The sequence below is a fragment of the Condylura cristata genome, unplaced genomic scaffold (assembly GCF_000260355.1).
Source record: "Condylura cristata isolate star-nosed mole 26May11 unplaced genomic scaffold, ConCri1.0 scaffold00017, whole genome shotgun sequence".
In the NCBI taxonomy this organism is placed as follows: domain Eukaryota; kingdom Metazoa; phylum Chordata; class Mammalia; order Eulipotyphla; family Talpidae; genus Condylura; species Condylura cristata.
Genome location: NW_004567118.1, coordinates 23,381,106 through 23,400,735, shown reverse-complemented (window position 1 = coordinate 23,400,735; position 19,630 = coordinate 23,381,106). Strand labels below are relative to the sequence as shown.

Here is a 19,630-nt window from a genome sequence, read left to right as displayed (position 1 = left end):
TCATTTAACCTTAACTCCTACGAAAAGCCCTGCTACCAGTATGGTCACATCGGGGGTTAAAGCTTCAATAAATGAATTCGGGGGAAACACAATTCAGTCCATAGCAAATATTCTCCCATTTTACTGAACAAGCCTTTGAAGTCTGCACACCTGCCACAAGTCCACCTCTGTTGTAGGTATTAGGTTATTAAAATGAACATGTGGTTGTTGCCAAACCATTTCTGTAAATAAACCAAAGTATGGGGGTGAAAGACAGGCTCCTCAAAGGCAACATGATGGGATCCCAGAGAGGAGAGAGGAGAAGATTAGTCAGTGGTCCAAGATGTGTTTAATTCTCATGGAGCAGGTGACACCATGCTCTGATGTTGTGGAAGATATGAAATCAGATGCCCAAAAGGTTCCCAAGGGAAAGCATTTGGGGGTAGCTCCTGCTCTCCCCTGGGCGGCATCTATGATCCCACCTCACCATATTTTCTTGGAAGATGCTGCCAGGGCTGGTCTTTCAACGGCTCAAAGATCCAGTTATTCACTTTTACCTAACTACCATGTGTTTTGCTGCTTGAAAAATCTTTGTGCCTTCATTCCAAGAGACAAAGTTGTAAAGAGTGTCAAAAACAGGAAATAGAAGCCAGCAGAAACCTAAAAGCAGATACAGCATAGGTCCAGTACCCTATAAGGACCCCACGCAACTCCTAGGGATCATCAGTGCTTCATCTTCAAAAAGGAAGACAACCTGAGTTGACCAGCCTGGATCTCCAAGTAGGTTTATCTGCCTTCTTCTGTGTTATCAGTCCTCCTGCTTCTCCACCCAGGGGGACCCAAATAGAGTAATGTGATTCAGAGCAATGAAAGTCTATAATCAAGCCCAGGACTATAGTTGAAAACAGAATATTCTATTCACTTCCATCTAGGCTTTGTAGGGTGGGAACACCCTATATTTCTAGGGCTATGCACTAGAAATATAAACAAGAAAGATTTGCTCCCACTTGTCATGGAGTCCACAAATGACTGTGGCATGTGATGGTTAGCTTCATGGGTCCACTCACCTAGACCACAGTCTCCAATTACTTAATTAAATGCTAATAGAGGTGTTGCATCGAAGGTATTTCTAATTAGTTAAAAGGCCTTAAGAGTAAACAAGTATCTGGGTGAAAGGAAGTCGTACTCAACACAAATCAGCTTGTAAGAGTTGCAGCCTGCCAGCCAGCCCTACAGATTTTGAGCTTGAACTTGCCAGCTCCCACAATTGGATAAGCCAGTTCCTTAAAATAAATGTTGGTGTGCTGATACACATATGTGTATAAGAGATGTAAGTCCAACAGATAGATGGATGGATGGACAGGCAGACAGTTTAATAGGACAGATAGACTGATAATCTCCTATGGGTTATTTTTCCCTAGAAAATTGGTACAAGAAGACTCAGACATACACAAGGAATTTTCAGACCATGTCCTAAGTGCAAGGATTAAGAAAGCATCATAAACCGTGTAAGCCTAATCAGACTCTCCATATTTGAATCTTGAACACATGTGTACAAGATTCATCATGACCTTGGGTCAATTCCTATATTCTCTAAGCCTCAGTTTTCTCATTCAGAAAGTGGAGATAGTATCTCCCTCATTGGGTCAAAGAGGTAAAATATCTTGCCCATCAATGCACAACTAATATATATGAAGCCAGGATTTCAACTCAGGTCTATCTGTCTGTAATATGTGTACCTAACTCTGCTGTATCAGCTGGTACCTTGGTAATTATACTACAGCTGCCTGTTCTTTAACAGAGACATTTTCCCACAGGCTACCCATAAACTGGTACAGCTTCATTTCTGCTCTTTTTTAAAGCTATTTTTATTTATTTATGCATACAAGAACTGTGGTACAGACCAGAGGTGCAGTAGGTGAGAATTCACCAGAGAGAGTGGGGGACAGAACATGTGGATCTACTGAAATACACTGCTAAGGGGAGCAGCAGACAGTCTGTAGTTCCAGATGGGTCAGCTCCTTGGCCAGGAATTGATTTGTGCTGCAGTGGCTGTGGACAGCTCCACAGCGCTACACTTTCACCCCTTGTGCTACCAAGGAGGCCCCAGAAGAGCTGTGTCTTGAACTTCATGACTTTGGCCAACTCTAAGGCAGATCTTCAGATTTCTAGTGCATCCTGGTACTTGCATATGAGCACTGGCTTCAAACCCAGCATATCTTAGATTCAAGCTCACCATCTTCCACCACCAGACGAGTCCTGGCTCCACCTCTCTGTACTCATATGACATCAAGAAAGTTACTAACCCTCTGTAAGGTACATGGGTTGGCCAGGCTTTTCTACGGCTATCACCTGCTGCCTTGAGGTGCTTGGGGTCATGGGCTCGGGGCACGTGGATTATGGTGTGGGCCTGTGTAAATATGTACACCTGAGCCTAGAGGCGGGGCTGTAAGGGGGCAGCTTGACTCAGAGACAGAGGACAACCACAAGAGGACAAGACAACATAAAAGATCCCCAGAGAATGCCAGAGAAAAAGCACATAGATTCGTGGGGGCTGGGAATCTCAACCCCTTGGCTGCCTCCCAGCCCCCCTGTCCAGTCCCCCCTCCACCCCTCCCCTGCATCCATGCCTACCCTGCCCACCTGCCTGCTCAGAATTCTCATTTGTTTGATGGGGATGTTTGGTGATATAAGGAAGGCAGACACATGTCATATAGTTTCTTCATCTCTTTGTGTCTTCAGAATCTATCCCAAAGTCTGAATATATTACTCTATGTAGTCATTAAGCATTTGCTCATTCATTAGCACTTATTTGAATTAATTGCACAACAGAAAACATGGATTTAATCCTAATTCACTCTTTGCAAGCTAATTTTCCAAAATACCATTATTTTTCATTAGAACAAGTAAATAAGCGACTGCTGTGTCATTTTCATGTTATGTTGGTATGTTGCCATCTAGTGGATGATGCGCAGCATCTTAGAAGCCATATTTACAAAGACTGACCTACAGCATTGTTGGGAGTTCAACTACCTGAAAAACATCTGAAAAATGTGTTTTAAATAGAAGGTTAAGTTATAAGTGAACAGTAAGCAATTACCAGCTGTAAATCCTGTTATTTCTAATTTGTTTTAAGCAAATTTAAAAAAATAGTAGTAAGTCATCATTCTTTCCTGAAAGTGAGTAGGTGATTCTAGATCCTCTAATCCCATTTCCGCTGAAGCAGCTCTGCTTTATTTACTATAGATACTAACCTTTGACACAAGATTCTGCAGTTTCTTGTCTGTGGTTTCTTTTTATTTTTTCCCATTCATGAGCACATGGCAAGTTTATGGAAGAAAGGAAAACAAGGAAAGAGAGATACCTGCAGAGACACAGATGGGCAGTCTTAAACAAGAGCTGCCTTGTCTACAGTTTGAACATCACTGCACTGTGACACGAGTCACTACAGCTGAACTTGACCTACAAGCATTTAGATAGGCATGTGCTTCTTTTTTTGCCTTTTAAATTCATACGTATTAAAAGATCAGATTCCACATAAACAGTGAGATTTTCCATTTCTCTTGAAAAACTGAGAAACCTAACAACACAGGAACATATTCCTGTGTTTATATCTATAAATGGTATTTCTCTCCGCATGGAGGATGGACTCTCCAAATTGACCATTTCCCCCTGGCTAACATCACCTGTCTGGTCCTATTGTTACAGGGCACACAGTGTGAGCTGGGCCGCCTGTGGTGGGGCCTCACCCGTGCACTTAAAATTCAGTTATACTGCAGACACACACAGAAGGGTCAAAGTGGGTTTATTTACAAAAGGGGAAAAGAAAAGGAAGCAACAACTAGAATATCTTACCTGCTCGGCTGACTTAGAGCTCTGGTAACAAACTAACTGAAAGCCCCGAGTCACACAGTCTGGTGAGCCGTTTCCCCCAGCAGAGAGCGGAGAGATGAAATGGCTCCGACTTATCCCTTAAAGTCCCAGAATTCCTGCTTAGCTCTGCCCTTGGGTCCTCACAGTTCTCTCCCTGGTACTGCTGGGAGTTGTAGTTTTCGGTCACTGGAGTAGGGGGTGAAGTCCACAAGACTCTGCAGAGTTCCTTTAGGACATCCTTCCCCTTAACACTATCACATCTGGCAAATCCAGTTTCTTTCCATGCAAAAGAAAATCGCATGGAGCAGTGAAAAAACTACTGGGCCTTTGAAGTTTTTGGAGTATTACTTATCAGTTCTGGAATTACATTAGTTGGAATGTCTGTTAAGTTATGGGAACAAATTAACAAAAAAAGTAAGTAACTTAACACACTGAACACTTATTTCTCACAGTCATTCTAACAGGAATAGGTAGGAAGATTCTACTCTACAAGTCTGATGGACCCAGGCACTTTGGGCACCACTGAATGATACAGGAGAAAAATTAAGGGGATCTCACATCAGTTTCACCTCTTCATCCAGAAATGACATTTGGGCACTTTCATTCATGTTCCATTTGCCATAATCACATGGTTTCAATTAATTAAGGAAGAAATGAAATGTAGAATAAATGAAATATTTGGTAAGAATACTCTGAAAAACCTCAGTAAGTTATTTTACTCATCTCAGTTATACATCTGTAAACATGAGGCTATTAATGGTCTTTCCTCTCTCTAAAGATCATAGAAAGAATGCGATAATATACATAAAAGAACTTTGATAGCTCTAAAGATAAACAAATTTAAAAGGGTGACAGTATCTACCTGTAGGGTAAATGGAAATTATCAGTTTTTTTCCACCCTCCTGCCATTAACATCTATGATCGACACCTTTAGGCTTATGCACAGGCCTGTCAGCAGTGCCTGAAGTGGGGTGGGAGCATGCATAAGTGGGCGCACCTGAGCCAAGAGGCAGCCTGTTAGGGCGACATCACAGAGGACAGAGGACAGCGGCAGAGGCAGAGGACTGAGCTGGCAAAGGGTGGTGTAGCAGATTGGAGCCAAGAAAGCACCAGCGAGCCCAAAGAGAGTGGTCAGCTTGCTAGCCTTCTAGCCACCCAACCCCCACACCCCCCACTCCCCACCCCGCCTGCCCTGTCCCTGGTTGCTTTACTACAAATGGTGTAAGAAGATCAAGAAAAGTCTGAAAAGGCCACTGAGGGCTCGAGGATTCTTCCGTTCCCCATCTGCCTGAATCAATGGAAAATCTGCTCCATGTCTTGCTGGAGTTACACTACACTATGCTGGAATTAATGTCAATTCCACAGAAGTGTGGGTCACAGAATAGGTACTCTGGGGGTTCTAGAACATAAAGTTGTTTTCATTTTCATTAAATTATCAGCCAATTCACCTGTATTCAAGGCTGGCCCAGGGAACACTTAGGATCCTCAGTCTCTTCCAAGTGAAGTGTTCAGTATTGGTGAAGTGATTAAAGTATAACCAATTTTCTATTTCAAAGATGGTTGCAACAGTATCTCTCATTCCACATTCTCTTTTCATAATATAATCTTACCAGATGTCTCACCAAGTGGGATGGATATACCATCATCTAGAACCTGGGGGGAGCGTGATAGCTGCTTCAGCCAACAGTGATATTAAGTGAATTCCAAGTAGTCATAATAATGCCACATACTTGTCTAAGTCTTCACAAAAGCTCGCTCTTAGAACCCAGCTGCCAAGCTGTGAAGAAGCCCAAATGAGCCTATACAGAGATATCCCAAGTGCGGTATTCCAAACAACCACCTAGCGAGGTCCCCACTGAGCCAATGTCACTTCAAACCCATGGCTGCAGACACCCAGATGTTTCCTGGCCCTAGCTAGATTATAAAGTCTGGCGCTCAAAATCTTCTCAGCTGAGTTCCAATACTGTGTAGCAGAGAAAAGCTGTCCGCACTGGGTCTCACCTAAATCCTTGCCCCATAAAATGTGTAAGCACAGTAAAATCACTTGTTTTACACTCCTGAAGTTTTGGAGTAAATTTTTATGTGGCAACAAGATTTAGAATAGCTACTCCTTAGCATCTACAATAGTCAGTTGATAGTAATAATAGTTATTATCACAGAAAAAAGGGCAAATCTGTATTTACTGAATTATTACATCTCAAATAATGGACACAATTATAAGATGCTAAAAATACATCAGTGATAAACAAAAGTATTTCTCCCCTACTTAAAATTCAGATACGTCCACCAGAAAGAACTCAGATGATTTCTACATTTCAGAAGTGTTTTCACAAAACAAGGCTTCCACTCCCTAGTCTAACATGACTGTTTAAGTTCCAAGTATTATGTTTCCATTTCAGCAAGCAGGGCAGTAAAAAAGGGACATGATTGGGATGGCCCTCCCTTTTGAGAATAATTCCTGGAAGTGCATCCATTGGCCAGAACCAAGATGCAAGAAAATCTGGAAAAAGTTGTCTTTGTTGGTATGTCCCAGTTAATAAGTGAGAAACTAATAGGCAAAATGGATATTGGGGGGATGTGGTAGATTCTGGCACGTGAATTTCAAAATTCAATTCACCCTTGGCTTACCAACTGTAGTTGTAAGTAACAAAGTAGTGAGTTCAAGAGCAATACTAATGTGTCCTCTGTTAGACTCTTGCCTCTGAAGATTTAGGTTAGGTCTTTCAGATAAAATAAAAATATGTATTTATGCTGCATCAACTTTCCTCACCAGATGGGTAGTAAGTAAAATGGCGAGCAAACACTTAATAGTTAATGATTCCTAAAGAAGGACAGACACTTAGAGACAAATATTTCTTCTAAAAACCATAGTATAGCTGATCAGTCTTCAGTAATTTGTGCCATTCAATAAATTACTCAATAACCTGAAGTTCAGTTTCATCCCTATAGTTAGACATTGTGATGAGGACTGAATGAGATTACACATGCCAAAGTGGTTTGTAAACAAGAGAGTTTTATACAAATATAAAGTTATGCACCTTCAGAGCTATCCCTCAAAAGACACTTATTCAATTAAACATCTTTAAAAATTTAACAATGTGTAAATACATTCACAGAATAATCTGATTAGAAGACTTCAACAAAGTTTATGGTAACTACAACAGAATTTACAGATGCCTAGTTTCAGATTATTGCATATATTGCTTTTTTTAAAGGAAATAACATGTCTACAAATGCATGATTTACAATATCCCCATTGGTCAGGAAAAAAAAAAAGTAGATTGACAAAATAAAATCTCTTTTAGGCATTTATTATGCCAAATACATAAATTACTATTCTCACTATAAGAATAATACTCTTTTGTGGTAAAAACTACATTAGTCCAACAACCAATGATGAAGTTCCATAAAGTTTCAAAGTAAAACCTAGCTTCCTTTCCAAAAAATACATAAAACAGCAGCAATCTCTACCGATCTCTTAAACAAACTATGAAAATTCCACATACATTAGTTGGGCCTTTTGTACATGAATTGTTACAAATAAACATAAACAAAAATTAGGTCTTTACCTGCCTGTGAATGCTTGGGCTAAGAAGTTTCATCATGAAATATATACTAAGGGCAAAATTAACAATTATTTCTAACTTATGCATAAATCAAAGTGCTCTCTCTAAACATGGAAGCAACACTTGCTTCTGAAAATAATCTATAGAAACACTGAACAGACAGACTAGGACCATCCTCCAAGGTTCTAGGGATGAAAATGCAAAGGTCTCCATTACATATAGACACAAACGCAAACCCTTTCATTTACTTGGGACATATGGACATTACATGGCTAGATGCATACACATGTACACCATGAACCAAATTTTGACAATGCTTCTAGCAACACCATGCTTTCAAGCCCCAAATGCTAGAAAGAAAATAAAAACATAATATGAAAACTACTTTCCTTTCTAAGTAAATTTTTGAATGGAAAAACACGCCCTCCTCTTTGCAACATGTAGTGAGCTCTAGAAATTTGAGTCAAGAAGATCTTCAGTTGTTTCTCAATGAAACAGAACATACAAGCTTTCTTTCTCTTCAGGAAGTCTGGTTGTCTCCAGTGTTCTGCAAAAGAGAAAGAACTCCTTAATATTAAGTTATTTCAACCAATATAACTTCAAAGCACAGGGTCTGGAAAATATTCTATATTTATAAGCAGAACCAGCTACTGAGTTACTTTAGATGCTAAGTCCAATTATGTGACCTATGAGAGAAGGAAACCAATGGACCCACCCAAAAGTCCAGTCAGTCACTCTCATTTTGGGGGTGAGGGGGGAGTATCTCCAGGTGCCATTTAGTCTACTAACCTATCCATGCCATGTCAGGCTCAAGACCCAATTTCATCTCATTCAGTCTCCCTCCTCTGCTTCAGAAGCACAAAAAATCATAAGAAAAAGCCCCATTGAGCACAGATACAACAATTACCATAAGGGGGACCACAGAATACTGGGTCTATGCAAAAATCTCTCAGGGGGAGAAGTATGTTCCCCCTACAAGAACAGTCATTTTCTCTACCCCTTTATCTTTCATTTAAAAGAAAGTAGAATGGAAAGAATAATGAACTGCAAAAGAGGAGAGTTGGGTTGAGCCCTGCAGCACGAGTTTAATCCCTGGCCAGGGAAGTGACCCACATGTTGTGGCAGACTTCTCCTGACTAGCCCACTGCTCCCATCAGCTATATCTGCCTGTCCTGCTCCCCATTCCATCTCTGGTGGATCCTCTCACTCCCCACACCTCTGGCTGTACCCGAGTTCTGTATTTATAAATAAATAATTTTTTTAAAAATAAAAAGAAAGAAACTTTAGGGGCAGAACCCAACCATCCGTTTTAGGTGATTCTGACGCTCGCTCAAGTTTGAGAGCCACTGCCCTATATGATGTTACCTGCCCAACCCACCACATGAAAACACAGGTGAGGCATTACTCAAAGACCTCGTCAATTTTCCCCAAGAGATTCAAACAATTATTATTTACTCATAAATACCACTCATCCCATTGAACACCCTGATTTAAATTCCTATAGAACTGCAGTGAAACCTGTATGTTCTCTTTAAAAAATTCAAGATTTAATACAGTATTCAAAGCTGTTTATCTCAAGCCATCATAAATTAATGGAAAGCAATTGTACTTAGATGATTTAAAAAATAAGTTTTTATCAATGATATACCCCTCTAGCTTTAAAATAATTTCAGGACACTGACAATATACTTCTAGAAAGTCCTAAAAGTCTCAAAAAAAAGAATTAAAGTACCTTGGTTCATCCGTTCATATTTAAATAAATTTGTAACTTAAGAAACTCACTTTTTACTTTAATTTAATTTCATAAAAATCAAATTGTGTGGACCCTTCCTGGTGGCTCAACAGGTTAAAGCACAGCACTAAGAAACTAAAGCCACCTCAGCATGAGTTCGATCCCCACCTCAGAGGTGACTCACATGGTACAGCAGACCTCTCCTGACCCACCCGCTGCTCCCCTCAGCAGTGTACTTCATCAATCAGCCTTTTCTGCTCCCCACTCTGTCTCTGGTGAATCCTCTCACCCTGTACCTCTGGCCTGTATCCCAGTTCTGTATGCGTAAATAAATAAATCTTTAAAAAAAAAATTAATCTGTGTAAGAGTCTGAAATCATTCCATTGGTCACTGTCCACATCAAAATTACCCTCACATCCAGGAAACACTTACTTGTCTTAAAAACTGCTTTCCAAGATATGATGTAGCCATGCTGGTTAAATTCTTTCTACTGCCCACTTTGCACCTGATGTAGCCATAGAGGTTGGCACCTTGTAGGACTACACCCATGATAACCACTGCCTAGGAAAAGGAAAAATAATCAAAAATTTACTGTCTGAAAATTGACCTTTCTCTATGCCAGAGATGAGACAAGGCAAACTGTCACGGGAAAGAGAAGGATAAAGCTCTACAAAGCAGGATTATGCCAACAAAACTCCCTAACTTGTCAGAACAGACCTCTCTCCAGTACACACACACAGTGCTTCTTCCATCCAACCAGTATTTACTGAACGCATATGCTTTGTGAGATACCGCAGCAGCTCCTCAGGCATGCAGTGGGAGAGTCTTTTCTCTCTGTGACATTTTCCATGGGTCCCCCAAATTCATTCTAGAAGCCCTAACTGCAATACCTCAGAATGTGAATATATTTGGAGAAGGGCCTTTAAAGAGGCAATCAAGGTAAAATGAGGTCTCTAGAGTAAACCCTAATCCAGTATGACTTGGTGTCTCTATCAGAGATTAGGATACGTACACAAGACTATCCAAGGACACAAAGAGAAGCCAAGCTAAGGAAAGAGGTCTCAGAAGAAACCAACCCTGCTGACACTTTCAGCCTCCAGAACGACAGGAAAATAAAATCCTGTTTAAGTAACCCAGACTGTGGTACTTTGTAATGGCAGCCCTAGCAAAGGAGTTCAACTTGCCAGCTGAAATACTCCCAGTTGGAGCTGTGACTCTCCAAGTTTAACCGCATGAGACTGCCATGTGTGAAAAAGCCCAAACTAGCCACATGGACAAATCATGCAGTGAGGTCATGGAACTTCATTTAGAAGACATGCCTTCCACCCCCCAGAAATTCTTAGCAACTAACTACAACTACTATCAAGTCAGAACTTCACAAACAAATCCTTCCAAGATCCTGAACCAGAGAAACTATGAGATAATAAAATACTGTTAGGTCACCAAATTTTGGGCAAATTTACTATAGAAGCCAGTAAACTTCTATAGAAAAACAGAATAGGTTACCAACTCATATTTTCAGAAAAGACCACTCTATTACTTACAAAGCAAAGCTAAGCATGTTTGTTTGACATTTACTGAAGTCCCATTCAGCAAAATAATAATGCGATAAATATGGTAACCACTACAGAACAGAGGCTACATCAAAATGCTACTAGATACTTAGATAGTCGGTGTAATGGCTTCTTTAACAGTACTTTGTCCTCTAGTACTTAGGAGAGAAGCAGAGCTGGAAAACAGAACTTGGGACACACATGTTGGAGTTGCCTATTCAAGGTACCTAATGTAAACACAGATGGTTGTTTATGATGATAATTCACCAGACATCTTGATGTATTATTCAATCGTGCTACATTGATACTCACCAGCCACTTCACTCTGAAGGAGAAGAGTGCACTAAAGGCAAATATCACCCACAGCACTGGACAGGTAACAAGTCCTAACCAAAAGATTCTTGACTCTGCCTCTGAGACAGATTTATTCTGTTGAGAGGATTCCTACAAAAGAACAGGAATTCAATAACCACTGCTGAGATATGTATCAGTAAAAAGTTTAGCTTTGGAAATGAAAACACCTTACCTTCAAATTCAAAGACAACCCAAGTCCTAAATTAGAATCACTTCCCAAATAAGTTTTGTAGACCTACCATATTGAATCCTAGGAACTGGCTTTAAATTTTAAGAACTGTTTTTTTTTTTTTTAACTCTGAAAATTTTGCATCTTCAAGGCAGAATGGATGACCTAGAATAGTAAAGACTCCTAAAGTTTGGCTTCAATTCATACTGCACTTGTACTATGCATCAATAAGGAAGCTTTGAATTACACCTTATGAGACATGATTCCTTAAGGTGTGATAATACCTGATTAGGTGAAGACCAAGGAAATCAAGGCTATGGTTATCCTGGAGACTAATAGGACAAATCAAGATCTAGAGAAAGAGGGGGAATCAAAGGATTTTGAGTATATAATCAATGTCTTAACAACACTTAAGAACTTAAAAAGGTGGTGAGTTATTTCTAAGGTAGAATTTAAAATATACAGGAATACGGGCTCACTGAGCATAGTGCTACTTTCTGGGAAGTACTTGTCAAAGTAATCTCCAAGATTTTTGTCCTCTGCCTCTCAAACTAATTTTCAAAGGGAAATTGAATGTTCATTATAGACAGACAAGCAGCTAATCCAAAACAGATCAGCTAACCCACAACAGATCAGGGTCTTCGTAGGGTTCCTGAAGACATCGGCTTAAATAGACTGCCTCAATTCAGATTTTCTACCCAGCTGCCATACTTTGCATTTCTGCCCACAAACAGAAAAGGACCATGGGAGCAAAGACATGCTAGGTAGAGAAAAACCAGGAGACACCAGACTGGGCAACACAAAGTTGAGGATAGTCAGAAAAGATCCTTATCAGCAGCCCCTGGTCAGCAGCTTGGCACACAGCATAAACTCTAACCCCAAGTCCTCTCAGAGGACTTTCTTTGCTATGCATACTTTATTTCCTGTCTGAACTAGACAGAAAAATGTAGTAAGTCATAGAAGGCAAGGCCATCTGGCTTAGTGCAAACATGCACTAAGAGAGTACTTTAATCTTAAAATTTTAATCTTAAAATCCTAAAATACTCAAATGTAATCTACATAATTTATTGACTAACACTTTTGAAAAAGAGAGTACAGATCCATTTACCTTTCTGGATTCAAACACCCAATGGCTTTTCCCATCTTCATCAATATGATTCCACCAACGTAGTCCAACCATCAGTCTACCTGTGACATTCTGGTAAAGATTAATATATATATACATGTATTTTTAAAAATTTATTTCAAGATCATATCTTAGTGCAACATTTCACAAACAAAAAAATCTTCAGCAATACCTCCACAATATCCAATCAATACCATTTCATCCTTGGGCCTGGACAAAACACTGAATGGCAATTGCAGGACTGGCACCGGTGGAAGTGAGAGGGCGAGCACATCTAAACACTGCCTTTCTCTTTTCCCTCATGGATCCCTGTCCTTTCTCCAGCCCCTCATGGTCCTTAAATCTTTGTTCTTTAGTTGCTGGACCTACTTTTTCCTATACTTATGGTTATAGCTGAATATATAACTATGTGTTGCTAACAATGGTTGTTCTGGGCTGAATGTTAAAATTCTACCCCTCCACATGTGATGGTTATTAAGTGGAGCCTTTGTTTTTTTCCTCTAGGCTTAACTTTAGACACACTCTGAAGCTGGAGTGTAAATGATCTACATTGTTTTGGTCTCTTCCTCAAGTCAAGATATTTAGCAGGTTGCCTTTTTAAAAAATAAAATTCTAACTCTGACAACCATTTTTAATTAATTTCTAGTTTTGTTGCACTAGTCTAAAAAACACGGGTGGGCAATTTTTGGATTTACTTCATAGTGCTATTTAATCAATTTTTAAAAAGAAAGCCTTATCCCTGTACTTACAAAGCTCCAAATACCAGTTATAAAACCGATCAGATCTTTAGACCTTATTTATCTGTTACTTTGATCTGTTAAGACAACATTTCTGTCAAATCCCTACCACATTCACATTCCTTCCATCTTTACCTAGAGCTTCTTAACAGTTTTCACTATACAGTCTGATATAATGTCATTCTGTGAAGGATCCTCTCTGTGATTCGTAAATGACTTTTTTTGTTCCATTTAATGCTGTCGTGCTTTCATTTCTATGCTATCTGATAATAGTACGCCATGTTTTCTTTTTGTCTAAAGTGATCTAAGGCTATCATTGCCTTCTTTTACTTTTTCCCAATGTGAAGATTTTATTAGCTCTTTTGGGCTGCACTAACTATTCTACCTAATGTGTTATTACTTCTACCACCTTGTGCCACTACCTTTAAGCTTCCTAACAAATGCTTTGTTTAACTTTTCTTGTCTGAACTATGTTTTAGTTGCTTCTTGTCTTCTCCAAAGTTGTGAATAACATATAATTTGTTTTAAATTTTAAATTTATTTTACTGTTTACATATTATTCAACCTCATTATATTAAATACAATTTTTAAATAAAAACCTACCTCGACTGCCCAAAAGTCAAATAACAAGATAATTGTAAATGGTAACCATACAGTTACCATTGAAATTTTAAAACCATTATTTAACTTTTTACTCTATTTGTTAGTATACAGGCTATAACATTGAAAGAAACTTTAAGCTATCCTCCCTTCTCGAGCTCTGCTTGTTCTTCATTAATGTCACAAATATTGAAACAACTGTATCACTATTTATTTCTTCCTTTAAAGAGATCTCTCCACCCAATATGCCCTTTCTAACTACTACAACAGGGTTTCTCAACTTCAGCACTATTGACATTTTGGGCCAGCTAATTCTTTGTTGCTAGGAGCTGTCCTGTGCATCCTAAAATGTTTAGCAGCAGCCCTAGCCTCTGCTCACAAATTCCAATAGCACACACTTCCCTACCACAGCGATAAGAAGCAAAAATGTCTTCAGATATTGACAAATGTCCCAAGGGACAAATAGACCCTGGCTGAAAAACATCACCTAGAGCACACATAGGAGCCTTTGCCAGTGATGGATGGCAAACACTCCTTAAGTGTTGGTAGACACTTTGGATCTTCTTTTATTTGTGTGCGTGTGTGTGATTTCTTACTGAGTAACATTGGTATACAGTACAGATATGATTCAGAGGTACAAGGTCACTTTACTTCAGATATATGTTACCACCACAAACCCATGGTCCTCTAAAACTCCTACATGGCACACCAGGAGGTAAACCTGAAGCAAAACCAGTGCTATGGATTAGAAGCAAAATGTAGGGTGTGAATGACACAGGTAAGTCAATGGCCTGATAACCTACATGTGATCTGAAATACCTGGCACTTGAACACAAATGAGACCTATAGCGACAAGAAGATGAATTAACAACAATCCAAAATTCGGAGTGTCAAGTTATTTTACCATTTACATGTTATTCAACCTCATCATATTAAATACAATTTTTAAATAAAAGCAATCAAACCTACCTTGACTGCCCAAAAGTCACATGATAACAACAAGATAATTGTCACCATACAGGCAATAAAGCTGCTGCTGACCAATTCACAGAGAAGATAGACTATAATTGCACTGATGCGAAAGAATAAATGGAAAAATGATGCCACTGGGTGTCTGAAAACCAAAGCATAAATAAAAGAAAAGCGATTACATTTTACTATACAAGTCCTGCAAATGCAGATGAAAAATGTTTCAGCCATAGCATAACATGCAGAGTTTTGTCAAAAAAAATGACTTGGAAAATAAAAAGCAAGCTGCCTGCCTTGCCTCTCTGTTCCTAAGATGAGGCCTGCTGTCGTCACAGAAAACACACTACATAACGTGACTTTAACATCTCACTAAATATAAACTTACACTAAATATATAATGAAAACTTTAGCAAGCTTGGGGGAAAAAACTCTACTCAGGATTTGAATCCTATTTTTACATGTCCCAAAATCAAATTAATTCCTAAGCCCTCCCTCCGCAATTGCTTTAGGGATTAAGTCACCATCAGGACTGAGATACAATCCACATAATGTCCAATTCTCCAATTTAAAGTATATAATTTAGTGGGTTTTGTTATTTACACAAAATGTACACATTATCACAATCAATTTTAGAACATTTTTAATACCCCCAAAAGAAACCCCATCCCATTTACACCCCCTAGGCCCCAGCCCTAAGCAGTCACTAGTGTACTTTCTGTCCTACACATTTGCCTATTCTGAATATTTCCTAGCAATGAAGTCATGTGGTTGGTATCTCTCACCTACATAATGCTTTCAAAGTTCAGCAAGAATTTCATTTCATTAAGTGAATTTCTTCAAAGAGAACTAAATTTAGGACAGAAATATGTTTGATTTGGTATTTTCATGTTGATTTATAAAAAGAATGCAACTCAGAAATTTCCACAGTAACTCAAAATAAAAAATATTTAGAGTATTTTGAATATTTGACATATTCTTAATATTTAGAATATTTCCAAAATATATCTAAAGAAATGATACATTCTTGATAAATAGCAGCTAGAATTTAAAACGCCATCATCCAAATTACTGAATTTGCAGATTTACTAACAGTATTGAGTAAAATTCCATAAGCTAGTTCTTCCCAAGAAAATCTAAAATGTCATTTTTTCCTCAGACTAAAGATCAAACTGGCAATATACACTACTCAAAGCACAAGCACTGCCGTGGATCCCAACAACAGGTACCATTTATGGAAAGAACCGCATTTATCCTCATACCTGATTTTGGATTTTTTTGGCCTGTTAGGTGTCTCCTCTTCTGCATCAAACAGTGAAACATCTTCAGTGTCATCATTACTGTCCTAGTGGGAAAATTAAATATCCATGAAACAAAATAAAACCCACCTCGAGCAAGGAAGCATGCTAGTCAAAAATGGCAAATAAAATGAAGACTTGGTCAGATCCATGCAGAATTTATTACCCCAGGGAAAAGTCATGTGCAATTCCTTCACACACACACACTCACACACATCTGGCTCCTCATGGGACTCCAAGTGCTTGTCACATCCATCCCTACCCAAGCTGCTGAGCACTGTGAGACAATCACTACAGTGATAATGGTTCCACAAATTATGACATTTATTCCCAGCTGCTTTCTCACAGTGAGAGAAAGCTGAGGCCATCAGGATTCACAAAATCACCTGACTGCATCCTTGTTATCCTGACCCTTTCCCACAATTCCTTCTTTTAGCCAAGGTTAAATCAACTATGTAACTATGTTACTGAGAAACCTTTTTCTCTCTCTCCCAGGGATATGTTCTATTGGTTTTCCCTGTATTTACACTTTCTTCTATCTTCAAGTCTTTTTATCAGCTTTCTAATCAGCATGTAAAGCTCCTCGGGTATCATTTTTAGCTCGAAAATGGTATTTTTCAAACCATGGCCCTGAGTCTTTTCCCTTTTACCTTCTACTTTCCTTCTGAGAGCACTCCTTCCTTTCACAACCTTAGGCTTGTAAGAGTGGCTCACACCTCAACACACTGCAATTCACCATCACCTCAACCACATTGAATCGTCCTTGTAGAGACTACACAAGGCGGTCCAGAGAAGGTTTGAGACAATGAAAATGCACCAGAGAGAGGGTGAGTTGAAGATACAGCGATGCTGACACTAAAGCTGGAGGGAGAGAGCACATGCCAAGTTTGACTACAGTGAATATTACAGAGATTTGAAGAATTAAAAGATGCTTACAAACAAGTCTCTTAAGGAACAGATGGCCTCTAGATAATGGAAAAGCAAGGACAAATCTTAGGTTCCTAGCTAAGAAGAACAGAGCACTAAGACCATGATTTTAGCCCGCTGTGCAGATATTTCTGATGACCAGAACTTTACGATCAATCTGTATCAAGCTAAGTTTATGATAATTTGTACAGCAGCAATAGGAAAACTATATATTAACAAAGTCCAGTGAGACTGATGTTTTTAGTTCCTTAACCAGGTCGAATTTGTGCCCCCACAGCATCCTTTTATACTGTGGTTCATTCTACCGAGAACACTCTTTTCTCCTAGGCTGTTCTTTGAAAGATTATTCTCACTTATTTAATCAATACTGATTACCAACTGCATGACAGTCATTGTTTAAGTGGTACAGGAAACAGACAAATAGCTCTACACTCCTGGAGTTGCATTACTAAGATGAGGAATAATATGAGAGCAACATATTTCAGGGTGAAATCAGAAGTTTGGTTTTTGGACATGTAAGTTCAAGATGCTAGTACTAATAAGAACTTAGAAAAAATTAAGTGAGGGGTGAACCACTAGTGTCCAACGCATAGAACTGGCATGTTCTGCTTCATGTGTTGAAAGGAAAAGTCTGCCTACTGCATTAAGAATCCGGAGGCAAGGCAAGAAGGAAATAAAAAGGCACAGCGCTGGGAGACCTGTTTTGAGGCTAACCCAATAATGGAGCCAAGAAGTAATGGTTTGCTCAAGGGTACATGCAGTGGAGGTTGTAAAAAGCAGCCTGACTCGAAATACATTTCAGTATGAAACTGAAAGAGTTGGTTCTAAGTAAAGATAAAAGAAAAGGGAAGATCCCAAAGTTTTTGTACTGAGCAGCTAAAAAATGAAGCCAAAGGCAGAACCTGGAGACTAGTATTTAGAGATCAGAAAAGTAAAAAGGAATGAGCCATGGGGACTAGAAAAAGAAAAAAACAGCTGAACCAGGGGAGGGTAGTGTCCAGAGAACCAAAGAAAGACTATGCAGGAAGAGGATGTGGTCAACTGTGCAAAATGCTGGTCACTGAAAAATGACCAATATTTCTAACACCTGATCAATGACATAAACATAGCAGCTTCAGCATGGCAGCGGGAAGAGGGGGGAAATCTGGCTAGAATGAATAGAAGAAAGAATTAAGAAATTAATTGTAGACATATCTTTTAAAGGCAAAGAATGAGGTGGTAGCAGAAAGGGCAGGTGCAATGGAGTTTTTATTTTTAAGATGAGAAATTAAAGAATGCTTATATACTGCTGTGGACAGCTTATAAATGGGAAAAACTGAATGCAAGAAAAGTGAGAATTGCTAACCAAAACCTTCTAGCAGGCAAGAGGAGATGAACAAGTAGAGGGGACTTTTATGATAACAGAACCCAAACAGTTCAACTGAGAGAAAAGCAAATGATAAGAGAGGTGTGAGCAAAGATGCAGAAAGCACAGGTGTGAAAACTCTGAGGGCTTCCACTTTCCAGCGAAAACAAAAAGCAAGACTATCTTCCAAATAAGAGAATAAGGAAGACATGCTTGAAGGTTTGAAAAGGGAGAATTTTTAGATGATGGGAGAGTGAGGGGATGATGGAAATGCAGCGATGACTGTCTGGCAGCATTAAGCGTTCACTTTAAGTTCATGATCACAAATCCACAGTGGGTATAGTCAACACAGCTGATTTTCTTCGCCAGGCTGCAGCTTCTAAAGCCAAATTTAACAATCATTGGATTTTCTCCATCAAGTCACCTCCTCAAAGTGATCTTTGTGATCATAAATCCTACGGTGGTCATATTCTCAACACTTGATATTACACCACCCTGTGTTGCTATTACATGAAAATATCTTTAGTCCCGTAACATGTCTCCACGCCTAATCCCTTGACAAGCGCTAGTGCCCTCCAACTCACCCTGCAATTCAAGGCCAAGAAACTACCTGTACGGGTCACAGCCGTTCTGGGGCCCAGATCACTGCCTGAGTCACGGTAATTCCTCAATAAGAAAAAATATCTATGATAGTCTAAGTGAAAAGGCACTACAAACACTGCTTTTCAATTTAAAAACTTGAATAGGAAGAGAATAACCTTTGCTAATCTTAAACCTGTGGGCAGTAAATTAACCTGAAACTCTAAGGGCATGATATGATTCGGGTAAGTGGACGGACCATCACCAACGTTTATTTGGCATGAAAATCTTAAAGGCAAGATCCTGGCGGTGTCTCACTACAGAGTTGCTGTACCCCTAAGAGTCAGGATGTTCCTCCTTCCCGTCGCTGTCCAAGAATAGTGGTGTCTTTATTCGAGACCACCCCACGCCACAAGTGAGGATTTCTGCAGCCCCGGTGGCAAGAGGGGGCGAGCCAGATCGCGTCATTTCTCAATAAAGCGCTTCTCCACACCTCAAAGCAAGCTGTCCTTCCTAAGCGCCGCCTGGGTGCCCCGCCAGCAGAGGCCTGGGATCCCCAGCTGCGCTCCCTGGTCCTCCGCCCGCTGGGGCTCAGACAGCAGGCTGGGTTTGGAGAACCGACACAACGCCCAGAGGACGCTCGGCTCGCACCCCTCGGACCCGGCAGGCCCGGCCTCGGCCGCCACCACCCGCCTCCCGCAGCCATAGCCCCTCACCTGCTGCAACATGGCGTCCCAGCGCCAGCCCCACTTCCGGGAGCCACGTCAGCGGGCCGCCGGGCGGGGACTAGAACTGAGACAGCCAGATCACCACCGGCCAGGGGAAT

The 19,630-nt window shown here is 39.9% G+C and overlaps 1 protein-coding gene across 1 annotated transcript; it reads right to left on the bottom strand.

Moving 5' to 3' along the window:
• Positions 1-7,938: 7,938 nt before the first annotated feature.
• Positions 7,939-19,549, bottom strand: TVP23B (Golgi apparatus membrane protein TVP23 homolog B). The gene is made up of 7 exons (NM_001281943.1): positions 19,521-19,549; positions 15,918-16,000; positions 14,659-14,803; positions 12,335-12,424; positions 11,016-11,147; positions 9,583-9,711; positions 7,939-7,965 (listed from the first exon to the last, which is right to left on the bottom strand). The coding sequence occupies exons 1-7, from the start codon at positions 19,530-19,532 to the stop codon at positions 7,939-7,941; spliced, it is 618 nt and encodes a 205-aa protein (NP_001268872.1). The 5' UTR covers positions 19,533-19,549.
• Between the last annotated feature and the right edge of the window lie 81 nt (positions 19,550-19,630).

Excerpts from the sequence above, each read along its gene's own strand:
- TVP23B (NM_001281943.1), bottom strand. Across the intron at positions 14,804-15,917 it reads CCAAAAAAATCCAAAATCAG|ACACCCAGTGGCATCATTTT; the intron begins GTATGAGGATAA and ends TTTGGTTTTCAG. Across the intron at positions 11,148-12,334 it reads GGGTGTTTGAATCCAGAAAG|GAATCCTCTCAACAGAATAA; the intron begins GTAAATGGATCT and ends GTTCTTTTGTAG.